Genomic DNA, 15,245 nt, shown 5'->3' on the forward strand with positions numbered 1-15,245 from the left:
AGAACACCTGAGACAGAGCTTATGAACCTGAGATGGGAGAGTTCACATAAAAGAAACTAAGCCACAAACAAGGCCAGGACTATGTTTCAGAGGTCCAAGGTCCCTCATAGGTTGTGAAGGAAGACAGGAAAGAAGTGACAGGATAAATCCCTCTGAATGTGTCATCAATGAGAGACAGTGGACACGGACATAAAAGCCAGGTGAGGTGAACTCCACACTGAGATATTTTTGGAAGTGTTATCCAAGACAAAAAACCATTCTGAAGTAGAGGCAAGGCAGCATGGGGTCTGTAGACTACTGGGATTTTTTTCTGACTTTTTTTTTGTTTGCTTCCATTGCAGAAAAGAGAAAATTCTGTTTAAAGATAATCCAATTAGAATTGTTTATAAGCAAAAAGAGCAAAACACTCAATGATATGTCTTCCCACTAATATCAACTATCATAGTTTCTGGCTCTGGTGATTCCAAGCCTGGTTTAGAAACAAAAGCATCCCAAATTGCTTGCAGATTATTTTCAGCAGGGACAGTCTTCTAAACACATGAGCATTTTATTGCTTTGTCCTAAAACGTGAATTAGGATGGAATTCTTGTCTCATCAGTGTATCAAGGGCTTACTTCTCAAATGAAATGTTTTCCTTCCACTATGCTCTTAGCGCTAAAATATCTGGGAAGTACCCTCATACCAAGAGAGGACAGGAACCCCTCAGCATGAGTGCATTTGCAAGAATGAAACTCCCTATTTTCTCTTAAAACATCTGTTAAACTTTTGGGGAACAAATTTCAGTTCAGAAGCTTCAAGTCCAGTCCTAGTTAAAGTGTTATTTAATACTGGACAGCATTATTAGAAAATGGCTCTTTTTTATTTAGCAGCTCTGTGTTTTCATGTGTGTTGGAGGTTTATTAGCCTGTAAGATCAGCTCAGATGTGAGAGAGGAAGCTGCTCTTTCTGGTAACATTTTCTTGTTTACAACTCTTCTACCAAAAGGGGACAGGAGGCACCCATGAGGCTGGGTCAGTGTAGCTGATGCCTCAATTTAGCTTCATCTTACTGGTGATGATGTGTGAAATGTAAAGAAACCAACTTGGTTCTTGGAGCTGCAGGGGGACACACAGGGCTGAAGTTCGGAAAAATATATATTTAGTATATTTATATTTTTGTCCCCTTATAAACCAATGTGGAAAATCATGAGATCCCCACAAATTCGTATTAACAGAGGCATTCTTAATTAGTGGCATGTCTTAAGTACAGTGTTAGGTGTTTCAGGAGACAGATGGTTATCACCATATTCCCATCCCAGCCAGGGACACAAGGAATGCAGGGAGGGTGAGGAGGAGGACAGTGACAGAAAATCACAGGGTCAGGAAGAGGCTGGATGCTCTCTTGCCCCTCTGGGCAAATGAATCCATCAAACCACCTGTCAGGGTTTTGTATTTTCTTGGGGCACCATGAATAAATGATCCTACTTCACACTCACTGCAGCACAGGCAGCGTGTGGAAGGGTTTGTGATGGAGAACAATGCACCTGCCAGCTCCCTCACCTGTGATCAATCAATCAATCAATCAATCAATCCAATCAATTACCCACCATTTGTGTGCTCCTGCTGCTCTCAGCTCCATCCTCTGCCATGCCAAGCACTCCATCCAGGCACAGCCTGAGGCAGGGCTCAGACAGGACCTACCCACATTTAGGCTGGAGTCTGGCTGAGCCTCTCCCCGTTTCTGTCCCCAGCTATCACCGCAGCCCCCTGGGCAGCCGGCACCCTCCCCCCAGGGCCCTGACTCACCGAGCCGGGGCGAGGTGATGGTGTTGACGTTGATCCTGTCGTTGCAGACCTCCTGGTGGCACTGCCTGTAGGCTGCGGGCTTGGCCAGCGCGGGGCACTCGCTGCCGTGGCGCCCGGTCACCTTGTGCATGCACTGCACCACCCGGGACTGCAGCCCCTTGCCGCACGTGGAGGAGCACTGCAGGAGAGAGCACACTGAGCTCACACGGCACAGCACAGCCAGGTCACTGCTGCTGTGCTGCTGAGGGCTCCCAGCTGGGGCACCGTGGCAGCCTGGGACACTCCGTGTGGCTGCTGCCCTGTCCGTGATGGTTTTGCACCTTCTGTGAGCAGAGGAGCTCTCCTGGCACAGGGAAGGAACCTCTTGTCTTTCTACCTACTCTGACTGTCCCCTGTGGATGCCCATGGGGCTCAAGCAGACAAAAATGCAATTCCCCCCACCAGTCATGAAGCGGCAAAGCTGAAAAATGTGTAATGCTGAATTATGGACCAGCAGCTTCCACCTCCCTTTCTGCAAGGGTGGTTCTTGGTTTAAAAGCCCTCTCCAAGACTTGGATGGTCTAACAAGGCTCCCTCCACAGCCAGGCACTGACATCAGATAAACCCAGGATTCCAGTAAAGGCTGGCAGATCCTGCATACCCAGAGCCCTGAGAAGCTCTGTTCTGGAGAGAACACATCAGGTATTCCATTTTCACTCCCATCTATCCCTGCTAACTGTCTGGCCCTTGCCTGTCCTCCTGGGAGCAATTGCAAATTGTACTCATGAGTTTTGGCTGCTATTAGCCAGGAGGCCCAGCCTGTTCATGTGCTCTCTTTGTTGTCATACAGTCAGAGTCCCTCCCTCTCCCTCCCTCTTCCTCTGGCCCAGTCACTTGTGATTTACAATGTCCTACTTGCACGCTGTTCAATTTTAATAAAGCAAACACAGTGAGCACAGGGAGGTGCAGCAGCTGGAGTCAATAAAAGAACCTTGTATTTAACATAAAGAAACAATGGCTTGCAAGACTTGGGTAAGATTCCTGTTTCTGCTAAAGCCACACACAAGCAAACGATGGGGGCGAGGAGGAGGTGAGGGAAAGCCCAGGAGGTATCAACAGAATGATGTTTAAAAAGGTCATGTTTTCTGTCCTCGGCTGTTCCTCACCAAAGTCAGGGCATTGGAGCTTTCTCCCTGAAAACCTCCATCACCTCAGAGAGGCAATTCTCAAAAGAGAGACGCCAAACACTGGAGAGGTTCAGGAGTTGGGCATCACTGAGGCTGGACTGAAGTTCAGTCACAAATCCTGTGTGTGCAGGGTGGATGCTTGTGAGACCAAGGGCAGAACATGTGGATGCACACAGGGCTCCACCTCCACATCCAAGGGGATGAGTACAGCAAAGCTTTGGTCATTTTGGTCTGAAGTACCACTAGAAGTCTTTGCTGTTTGGGTTTTCTCCTTTACAATCTTCTTATTTCAATTTAGGTTCAGCACACCATTTTATGACAGATATTTTTACACTTAGATTTTTCAGGTGTTGAATTTCAATAAAAAATTCACCACTATCAAATACTACCTCAGCAATGGTTATAGTATTTAGGATTATGCTGAATGAACCCTTCTCCTGCTCTACAGTGAGCTATTCCAAAAATCAGGAATTAAAGTTCCTGATGTAAATCCCCTTCACAATCTGAATTTATGCAGTGAGGTCTGGGCATTACATTAGTTTTGTGTGTCCCTCAGCTCTTTCCCAGCACTGAGTGCCCTCAGTGACTTCCACCAGCCTGGAAGCCAGTCAGGCACAGCCACTGGATTTAAAGTGAACTATTTTCATCCTGATAAATGCAACTATTAGGCCCTTCCACTTCAGCAGTCAAATGGAACCTTTAATCCCCAGGATTCAGTGGCACTTTTAGTCTTCACAGTGCTTTACTAATCTTAATCCTCCCCAAACTCCTTGCTTTGGGAGGGGAATTGTACATCCATTTTGCAAACAGAATTGCTGTTATCACACAGGCATTAAATAACTCAGGCCATGGGCTTCCTCCACATGATTGCAACAGTGAGCCTGAAACCTCTCTGGCTTTTAAGCACTCCCTGTGCTCTTAACAGGGGGGACACAGGGAGAAAGAAGGGAAAAGAGGACAAAACCAGCATTTTTCTCATAAGGTGAATGAAGTTTTCAGATACCAACACACAAACACTCACCCACCTTTATCTGTGTTCCTGTCTCTGCATTTGTTAAGCAGCAAGGAGGGCAAGCAGTGAAACTTTTTTCCACAGACACTGCCAGCTCCAATCCTCAGACAAATAACAGCAGAGCTTTTGCCTGAAGCAGTTTTATTCCTTCTCCTGGGAGACTGGGATCATCACCTATGCTATGCAATTAGTTTTTCACAGCCAGGAAGACAGATTTTAACATCTTTCTTGAACTCTTTAGGGCTTGGCAGCTAAAGGAAGGTTGGACATCTGGCTTATTTTAAGACGAAATTTTCAACTCGGTACTTGGATAGTTTCTTTCCTAGGAATTTCAATAGGAAATAGGAATAGATACAAAATACATACAAAGGGGGAATTGTTACTCATGCTGCACTATTGGAAGAGGACATCATTAAAAGAGGCATAAAAATCAAACTCCAACTGCACAGCAAATTCTCATAAATACCTTCTCTCCTTCTCTGGACAGCTAAATGCACTGCTATGGACTCTCTGTTCCCAAATGTTTGTGGAGCAAGGAACCAAATCCACAGAACAATTTTCAGGGCTGGATCCAGCAGAGAAGACCCCCCAGCAATGTGCCTCCTCTGGGAAGCTGGGGCTGGGACAAGGGGTTGAGCAGAGATGCTGGTGCCAAAGGCAGAAGTGGATTTTCCTTTCCACCAGGCACTGCCAGTGGTGCCACCATCATCAAAACGCACGTGCAAAATGCACAGAATTTAACCATAATGCCATAAACTGACAACACAAGCACAGTAAACTGGAAATCCACCCCCATGCAAAGATCAAAGGGTTGCTCAGCACTGTAAAATTGAAGTGGTTAATGAACAGCTACAAAAAGTGAAGCTAATGAGAGCCCCTGTAACTCCCAGTTCAAACACTGCTTAGGAAGGCAAAGCAAGACAAAAATGCCTGCACTCACATTCCTTGGCAGTAACATGCAAGCCAGTGGGGATATCCAGAAGGAAATAAACTCACAAATTGTCAAGGCAGCAGCTGCATTCAACAGCTTAAAGAAGATTTACTCACTGAAAAACTCTAACCTTAGGAGCAAGCTATGATTTTTCAACTGGAATGCTATTTCCACCTTAGGATACTGATATGAAAGCTTGAAATCTAGCAAAGGTGCTGACAGATGTCTAATTGCTTTGAAAGCAAATGCCTCAGGAGAATAAGAGGTATTAAAATAGAATGAATTTACAGAAAGTGCTGAGATCTGTCAGGGCCTTCATCAACTCCTGGTCTACAAAAGATAGCAGAGAAAGAGAGGGGAATGAGAATGACTTAAGCCAGGGCAGGGCTGCTGTTGGGCAGCACAACAGAGAGTCCAAAGAATCTCTCTGTTGAGGCTTAATGGGGGCAGAAAAGGTACAGATTTACTAGCACAGACTCAGGTTCAGGACTGAATGGGATAATGGATCATTGCTGAGGGCTCCTGGGATGCTGGGATACATTTCAGACCCCAGGACACCTTCAGAAATGTCACTTTTCTAACCTCCAAGGGATAGACGTAAAAATATTTTTTGTAAGAAACTTTTCCCAGCAGAAGCAGGAGGTCACAGCATCCCTCCAGCCAATCCTGAGCACACTGCAGCACAGAGAGGGCTGATCTGTCACAGGGAGATCCAGTTCTAGATGACTGTCACAAGTCAGCTGCAGGCAAGATGGGGTTTTCTCTTTATTCATCAGTCTGCAGGCATCTGATGTTTAAAGATACTGGTTTGCCCCCAGTTTGCTGGAAGTTGCTGGAGCCAAGGATAACACCATGGCTAAAGCTCCAATATTGAGAGACAGAGTCATGCTTTACTGACTTCAGAGTTCAAGCATTCAAGGCGTTAGGGTAGAGTGTTTTTCCCCTCGGGGGTCTTATTCCTTACCTCTATGAAAGTCAGAAAGAAAGCAAGAGAAGTTCCTATTAAAAACATTCTAACACAGCATCTGAGATGAATGACAAAGGTCCTGTAATTGCTCCCTTCCCGGGACCTTAATAGCACACACATGTGTGCTCTGAGAGCCAGTGCTCCACACACCTTCACATCAGGCTTTTTATGAGGATCACTCCTTTAAACCCCACAGCTCTAGCTGAAAAGCAGCATGCAATATGCTTTCATAAACACCAGGTCAACTTTCACCATGGCATCATGCTAAAGAAAGAAATTACTGTCTTTTCACAGATAAGATCTAATTAGCCCAAAGCAAACTGTAAGCTGTTTTTCAAGCTTCCTTGTTCTTTTCTTTCTTTTTTTTTCTTCTTTTTGAACCCCAGATCTGTAAAAGAACATATCTGGTCTTGCTTACAACAATCTTTCACTTGGAAACTTTTGTGAAATGACTGATTTGTTTAATTTAGCCAAGAAGAAAAAAATGCATACCCTTCTGACTCAGTATGGGAAGAAACAATAAATTATGGCAGCAAATGCTCGTGGCTGATGTGACAGTATCTTAGGAGGAAAAGAGAAGCAATTTTTGCAAACTGCCTACAGCTGTACTTTCAAACTGCACGACCCCAAGGAACAAGACCTGACCAGCACATCCAGCATGTCTCACTGCATAATTCAGCTTGGCTTTGCTATTCTGAAAAGCTCCATTGTGTACAGAGAGTTCAGAGATTAAAGGCTGAACACATGAATATTCTGGGTAGAGACAGTGCCCCTAAAGTACTTGTGCAGTGGAGCCCAGGTGGATGCTGATGAGAAAATGCCATTTAATCCAATATTCCAATCAGGCAGAATTTACTTCTCACAAGGTTTCAAACTGGATTTGAAGAAAAGACTCAAGCAGAGCTGTGAATACAGTGCTGCCCACTGGGGCCCATATTCTAGCAGGTCACCTACTGCACTTGTGCCAGGGCTGGACCTGTGGCAGAAAGCGGAAATACTCCAGAGCTTATTCCAGCAGGACAAATGCAAGGACCTGCTGGTGAAAAACACCTAATGCAAAAGGCATAATCAAGGTAATTTTAAATAGCCCCAGTAGTAATGGACATCCATGGGATCACAGAACTTGGGTCAGGCTGGAGAATCCCCCCTGTTCCTACAGCACCGTGAGCTGCTTGTGCTGAGCCAGGCTCTCAGGGGGAAAATCCTCCTCAGACTGGTATTACAGAATTTAAATGGTGAATTACTACTCATATTTTCAAAAACATGATCCTAGACACTGTAACATCTCAGAGAAACTCAGAGAAAATGAATGCCAGTACTTGAACAGGCTTGTCTTTCACTCTTTCTCCTTTTTCACTTTAAAAAACAAGAGTAAAAAAATCACAATGGAATCTCATTTCCAATCCACTGGTCTTGGTGGAAGGCTTTTATTCTCCATAAAAAAAATGCACTTAATGGACCAGGCTTTTAAATAAAATATCAAAAAAAAGAAGTTACTCTTCCAGTTAATAGGATCACTGGAGGCTGTATTGGAATATGAGACAAAAACACTGAGGCAGAGCATGCTCCACTTCAAACAAAACACTGATCTTTTTCAGTGTTCAATCAATCTGATCTTCTTGCAGCACATTCTCCTTTACTACAGAACCTTCACAATAATTTGTAGCAGGGATGTTCCCAGAAACCCCAGTGGAGATGAGCTGTGCAATTTGTTGTGCAAACAAGGAGCAGCTTGGAAGGCACAAACAGGAGCTGGTTCCTGGAGCCTGCAGTGCCAGGGGAAGGACATGGCCAGCTCTGCAGTCAGCATCTCTTCCCTTTCTGTGCCCAGGTCCCAACTAGAGCTGCACCCACTGGGGCTGGCTCTTAGCCCAAGCCTAGGCACAGGCTCAACCTTGTTTTAGTGCCATGATGAAACATTTCCACCTCTGCCCACAGCTGAAGACATTCCACAGATGTGGGGACACACAATCACAGAGCAGAAGGGTGGCATTCATCTTACTGAAGCCCTGCTCAAACCAAAGACTGTTCCTTGCTGGTAAAACCAATTTTGGGCCATTTGATCTCATCTCCTGTAGGGAGGGGTGCTTTGAGATTTAGCTGTTGGCAAGAAAGGCTCTGGTTTGCACATCAGTGATCGTGTGCCAGAGCCACAAACCACAGGAGCCACAACTCAGAGCAGTCCATGGGACAGGACTTAGGTCTAGGAGAGATGCTCTGGCTCCTGGCCACATCCAGGACCACAGAAGCAGGGAATGTGACTACTAAAGCTTGTTGGATCCTCTGCTGTCCCACCCAACTCCATCAGCTTCTGGAGAACAACTGATGTGCATCAGTGAGGCCTGTGGACAACCTTCCAGTGCTGCTGAAGGGCGTGAGCAGCCATAAATCACAACGTTGTTCAGTGGCAGGGATGGGTCTGTCAGCTCTGACGTGCCACTGCAGTTTTAAGCTACCACCCCTCCTGCAGAGTTTTCTCTCAATCCAACAAGAAAAGTTATTTTCTCCAAGGTAGAAGAAGATTAACTTAGTTCTGACCTTTATGAAGAATAACCAAGTTGTCCATAGCTTATCATAAACAGATGTCAGGTCAAGCCATGAATTTGTAATGAATGTTAGAACAAAGGACAGTTTTGCTTCTATATTTATAACAGCTTTGAAAACACCTCTCAAACCACAGCTGTCATTGATTTACTCTTCTTATTATGTAATATGAATTAATCATTAAAAGTGAGGCACATAGAGGATTTTGTTGATGTTCCCAATCATTTGGAGCTTGGAAAATATGCCTTCCTGGCACTGGGAGATTGTATTTGTGGAAAAAAAGCCCCAAAACCCAACATGTTTTATGGTGCACTGCAAGGCTGGGGGTTTATCTCTCAGAGAATAAGACCTCCTGTAATCCTGCCAAAACAATTAATTTGCAATTACAAATCCTTGTTACCACCCACTGTGATGAATGACTGCTGATCTTCAGTGTGAAGCACCTCAATGTCTGGCACAAAGCCAGTATTTTTCTTCCAGGAAATTAGATTCTTTTTTTCTCTCCCTACTGTTAATGTCCTCCTGGGATGAGAACCCATCTCCAGCATTTCACAGGCTCAGCAAGTTCTGTGAAGGAATTGGCAACTCTTGATGCCCAGGGAGGGCAGGTGGCTCTGGGTGATTTTTCAGATGTGCTTTATCACTATTGACACTATTTGGCAACAAGAATGTTGTTTAACATTACACTTTGCCAAGCTGATCCTTACTGGGGCTTTCCAGTTTCTGGAGTGCACAATCTCTCTGAATCCAGTGAAAGTTGTGCCAGGTGGTTATACAAGATGTGAAGTGGTGGAAATAGATTTTTCCTCTACTTTCTCTGCTAGTTGAAACTCAGCTTGATGTGCCATAAATTTGCTTTCTCCTAAGAGCACAAATCTGTGATGGTTCCACAGCCCACCAGGTCAGATCCTGCTCTGCTGGGCAGTGGCATAAACCTGCATAAACTCAAGTGCCTGAATTAATCTGGGTTTACCCTCAGGTAAGAGAGACTGATATGTGACCCAGTGTGCTGAGTGAGATCCTTGGCCTGTGGCCAGTGGGTTGTAGGGAAGAATGAAAGACAGTTACCCTGGATTTACACTGGGTTATCTGAGATTAATACAGGCCTTAGTATTTACAGAGCATCTACTGTAACTGCAAAGAAAAAAATATGGCAAAGCCAACATTCTACAAGGCCTCTATGTGTCTTTCTTCTTCTAAAAATCTTTTCATTGGGCTAGGTAATATAATAGGTTAATGAGCTAAATTGTTGCCTGAGGGACAGAAGTTTTATATTTAAACTTCCACCCACAGAGCTGAAAATGCCCCTTGTGAAAGTCAGAGCTAATGATGGAGCTTGTGTGTCTGGCTTGTAATTCCACCTTTCTTGATACAACACCAATGAAATGGAGAATAGTCAAAAAAAGAAACTGGGAGCCCTGAACCATTCTGTGCTACTGGCTCCAAATACAGAACTTCAGTCAGGAAGAAGAATTTGAGGCACGTGAAATAGAGAAACAATAAAGTAAAACTGGAAATAAATAAAAATCCATAAAAATTTTGTGGAGAATTGCTCCTGCTATATAACCTTGCTTCCTCAATTTTATCTTAGAAGAGTCCAAAGGACAACTGGAGGAAAACAACTCAAAAAATGTAGCCTTGGACTGTACAGAACTAAAGAATTACTAAGGTTGGGAAAGCAAGGTCAAGTCCAACCTTTGACCAAACACCACCTTGCCCACTAAACCCTAGCACTGAGTGCCACATCTGCTTGGGTTCTGTGCACTTCCAGGGATGGTGACTCCACCACTTCCCTGGAGAGCCTGTTCCAATGCCTAACCACTCTTTCAGTGATGAACATTTTCCTAACATCCAACCTGAACCTCCCTTGTGCTATCTCTGGTTGTCTGGGAGAAGAGCCTGACCCTCACCTCAACACAGCCTGCTCTGAGGTGGCTGTGGAGAGCACTAAGTTCTCCCCTGGGCCATCTTTTCCTGCCACTTCACTGCTGGAGCAGAAGGGGAGAGAGCTGAGGATGGGGGGCAGCCATGGGTGCCTAAAAAGCAGCCCCTGGTGCTGCTCAGCTCCAAGCACAAGTTCTGTGTCACCACCACAACTCACCAACACCTCCAGCTCCCTGCATCACCTGGGACACGTTTCCAGTGACTCCAATGCCAGGTCCATGTCCTGCAGAGCCCCTTCCAGCACAGCTGGGGCAGGGAATGGTGTGGAGCTGGGCTGTGTGTCCTGCTCAGCTCCCCAGAGAGACACACACATAAAGACACGCTCTGTTCTTGAAGGAATGTAATCCTCGATGTAAAGTTTGTCAGCAAAAATATAATTCACCACGAAAGAATGGGCTACTGTCTTGCTAAAGCATCAAGAGGCACATTTTCAGCAGTCTGGGAGTCTCAGCAAGTGTTGGGAAACTGAGCAACCTGTGTTTGTTCCTCTGACCAGCACAACTACAACAAAAATGTAAAAACGCTTCCAATGCTAGAACATTTAACAGCTCAGATTTCAAACAAGGAGGAACTATTTCAAAGCAGAACGAGTGTATGAGATGTTTGTTTCTTTAACTGAATGCAAACTGGATGTGGAATTTCCTCTTGGAAGAAATGACTGAATGGGAGATGGCTTGGACTCCCTTTTCTATATTGCATCATGTACAAAAAAGGATGATATAATGAATTGCAATTCTGAAGAATCCAGGCAAAAATAGAATAATTATTTCAATTTAACACCTTCAGTGGGTCTTGCATTGTGCAAATCATGTTTCTATTAGGTTTGAAGACTCTGGGGCCAGAAGTATTGTATCCCTCATGCTGAGTTAAATGCTAAAAATAATGCTTATATCCCTTTAAGATAATGGGTTTAAAAGAGAAGTGGCAGCAGTGTAGAGAAGCTGCAAGTTTAGTAGCAGAGGTAACTCTCTGTCTTTAGAATTCCAGCACAGTTTGTATCTCAAGCACTGGGCTAACAAAGACAAACTCAGAGCCATTTAAAATAACTTTACAAACTTGGCCTTATGTGTTTGCAAAGTGAACTAACTATATCAGTTTCTTGTGTAACACTTGAAACATGCTGCAAATATATTAAGAATATACAAACATGACAATTAGCTCCAAATGCTTTCCAAAATCCACAGGACACAGCAAGGACCAGCTGCAAATAAACCTGACAGAAAATGGGATAAAATCCCTCTTCCTTCAGCCATGGATAATGGCTACAGAGCTGTTGCTAAGGCAGTGGATGAGGTTTGGCTGGTGGGTGCAGGTCTCAGATCAGCATGTCCTCATCTCCAGGCCTCACCTCTTCTAAATGAGAGCTGAGGATTTAAAATCAAAATTTGTCTGGGGTAGGTGTGGAGGTTTTACTGCTGCTGGGAGCTCCTGGGGGAGCTGATGCATCTCCTCATGCACAGAGTCTGTGTATTCTACAAATACTGCCACTACTAACACAAAATAACACTGTCATACCACCCAAACAGCCTGCTCTATTTACAAGTTGTATCTGGACTTGACTTTTTAAATGAGGTTTTCTCTCTCTCTTACACGACTTCCCAGCATCTTCAAAGAGGATCTTGGTTTGGGAAATTAAGGATCAGTGGCCAAGCCACCAGGCAAGCTGTTTGCACACAAAGCATCAAGACCCATTATTTTAACCTCTGATAATTACAACTGTTAGTTAAATCGTGCTTCCCTGATGGTTCTCAACAATAAGCAACAAATGCACAACACATTAATTGCACAAAGTTGTTGCTTGTTCTGAGATCAATTTGTATTAACAGAAAAAGTTTCCATCTTAGTCAGCAAAGCTCTCTCACAGTGACTTTTACAGGGCTGGGAACAAATGTTTTACAGTGGAATTTTGCCCTGGAAGGATGAATTTTAAAGAGTTCACTATAAGCTAATGGCTACAGACTTTGTGTTTCTCCTTAAAGGAGGAACTGTTTTAAGCCAGAGTTGCTGATAGCTGTAAAGGCTCCCCTCCTAGGTCCAAGCCCTGTATTAAAGCTTCTGGATCCTCATGATGAAAATCCTTCACTCAGGATTTGTGAAGAATTGAATTCCATCTTAAACATTTCAGCTATCTGGGTTTCTGGAACAATACATTTCCTTCTAAGAATTGTACCTACCCTTTTCTGCGATCTCTACCCCTCTACTCAGAGAATAAGAATCTAATTGTGTGACCTAAGTGTCCGGTCAGAATTAACCAATATGTCTAGAATTTTAAATGCTCATTACAAACCAAATCTAAGTCCAAGAACATCCTGCTGCACTCACACAGGGTGAAATTCCTGGGAAGCAGAGCACTGGCACAAGCTCCCTGCAGACAGAAGCAGCCACATATGCAGCACACAAGCTCCTGCACAGGGATGATCCTGATCCTGAGTTAAGAATCACAAACAAGTGATTTTGCACTGATCCTGCCCTGCTCACATGCAGACATTAAACTCATCAAACAACTGTTTACTGTGACCCATGTAAGGCTGCAGCCCTCCCACCAGTGAGCCAACATCTTTATCAGATTGGAACTGTTCACACAACACTGAACTTTCAATCCACGTAATCGGTGAATACACAATTATTTCATATTCCTCCCTATCTGGAGAACCCAGGTCCATTTGCATGCCAAAATGTTTTAGTGTTCCACAAATAAATAAATAAATAAATAATGTTATTTCACCTGTTAACACACGGGGACTGTTTGTTTTGGCCAGCTTGCATGGACTCTGAGTGCCAGGTTATGAATAAAATAATGTTCAGTACTGTAAACATCTTGTGACATAAATTCCTGGCTCAGCATAAATACAGACACTCTGTATGTGGCAGGTTCTTCCTGCATTCTCCAGCACTGACACCACTAAATTCATGTATCTATGACAGAGTATACACATAGCTGTAATTCCTAAAAAAAAAAAAGCAATCACAGATAAGCCAGTTTGCCCATCCTGGGCCTCTGCTTCACTGGATTTTGCTTGCTGGAGTTTGGGTTTTTGGAAAGCAAAGTGCAACTACTGTATCCCAGTGGTTTCTGCACATGCCGTACATTCCAGAACAGAAAGTAGGTTTTCTGTTTAAAGAACAGCACAGTTACAAAGATAAGATAAAACCAAACTGGAATATAATATTGCTGGGAATTTGTAGCCCTTTATGCAAACACGGAGTCAGTAATGTAAAGGATGCTTTCTGAACAACACTGGCAAGGGTTGAGTTTCTCACACTGCCAGGCCTCCTTCCCAAGCAAAACCTCATATTACTTTAAGATCAGAATGCAAATACAGAGCAGACTCTGCTCTGGTTTAATCCACTGCATTCAGGAATTAATTCCACTGATGTCACTGGAGAAACAATGTTCAGACAGGCCTAAGTGAAGGTAAGCTCCAGCCCCGAGGAAGGGACTGAGGTTTTAGCTCTGCCTTTAAACTGAAGCCTTTCTTTCATTTCAGGTGGCTGGAATGAGTCTAGGACTGGACAATGTCTGTAGATCCCAGGCTGCCCTGAAAACCAGTTAAACTTTTGCTTCCTAAATATTTAAACTGCAAATTTTATGCAGACAGCAGACAGGAGCTCAGCACCCTGAACATCTTTGCTCTCAGAAAGAAAACAGCACGAGGTGTTTGCTGTTACCTTGGACCAGTCTCCTGTTTTCCACTCGTAGCAGCCTGTGTGATCCTCGCACTCCTCCTCGTCTCTCGGCCTGGTGGCTGCATCACATTTCCCTTGGGAGTTTGTGCACGTCACTGTTCTTTTCTGAATTCCCCTGCCACAGTCTGCTGAGCACTGCAAAAATACAGGGGTTTGGTTTTTTGTTACATGGTGCTTAGAAATGATGGCTTTTATGTTGGTAACGCAGCTCAGAGGAAAAGCTGGGGTTATGAACACTGAGGAAAATGATAACCCATAAGGTTTTATTACAATAATCTAAGCCACTCATATATGAGTAATTTGAAAAGCATGATGACTGCTTGTGAAATATTTTACTTACGAAAAATGGCAATTCTGAAAATCAACGTTCTTTGAAAAATGTCAGCTGGCTTTTTGCTAGAATTGGTGCCACTAAACCTTGCGTTGAAGAGCTCCTGGTTCATACTGAAGGACACACTGAGATTCACTACACCAACTGCCAATCCCTTGCTGTATCATGGGATACATCAAGGGTGATAAATGGTGGTGTTAAATGTAATTTTCAATCACAGCAGCATGAGACCACTGTTATAAACACGTTTCTCTAGTACAGTTTGTGCATATCATGGCAAAGTCACAATTCTCACACCTTCTCATGTGAAACACACACATCACGTTCACATTTTCATTTGCCATCACTATCTTAATTCTGAAAACTCTAATAAACATTTACTGAGTGAGCACAAATTACCCAGAATGTTTTTGTGCCTGGGCTCTATGGGATTAGCTTCTAAAGAGCAGTGATATCTGGTCACTCACTTGTTATCTTTGCCAATTGTTGGGAATTCGTGTTTAATGAAGAATTTGTTGTGATTTTTCTTGGCTGTACGAGGTAGGGAAAGGACACTGGCATGAACTAGACCCAAATTTCTGTTTTCAAGAACCAGTTTGGTAACAGAGCACCTGCTGTCACAGCCACCTGAGTCCTTGTCACCACCCCTGAGCACAGCCAGTCTGCCTGCTCCTCATTCTCATGCCACTGCAGTGGTTAAGAGTGAGAAATTGTCTTGCAGAGCCGCTGGGGACAGGTGGGTGGAGAAATGTTCTATGTACCAGCTGAGATAAAAACCAACCTCCCCTGGCATGTCAAGTTCTCCCCTTCAGGGGGCCAGCAGGGAAAAGACAGTTGATTTGACACTGAATAAATAGTGCAGATATGAGATATTCTGTG

General features: G+C 44.0%; 1 protein-coding gene across 1 annotated transcript in view; it reads right to left on the minus strand.

Annotated features, from left to right (window-relative positions):
* Positions 1-15,245, minus strand: part of ADAMTS17 (ADAM metallopeptidase with thrombospondin type 1 motif 17) — a 155,991-nt gene that overhangs the window by 4,572 nt on the left and 136,174 nt on the right. Inside the window, exons 21-22 of the mRNA XM_064722306.1 lie at positions 14,018-14,170; positions 1,785-1,962 (exon numbers count right to left, since the gene is read on the minus strand). Coding sequence (XP_064578376.1) covers positions 1,785-1,962; positions 14,018-14,170 — 331 coding nt within the window. The remainder of the gene's footprint in view (positions 1-1,784; positions 1,963-14,017; positions 14,171-15,245) is intronic.

The sequence above is a fragment of the Zonotrichia leucophrys genome, chromosome 10 (genome assembly GCF_028769735.1).
Source record: "Zonotrichia leucophrys gambelii isolate GWCS_2022_RI chromosome 10, RI_Zleu_2.0, whole genome shotgun sequence".
Classification (NCBI taxonomy): Eukaryota; Metazoa; Chordata; class Aves; order Passeriformes; family Passerellidae; genus Zonotrichia; species Zonotrichia leucophrys.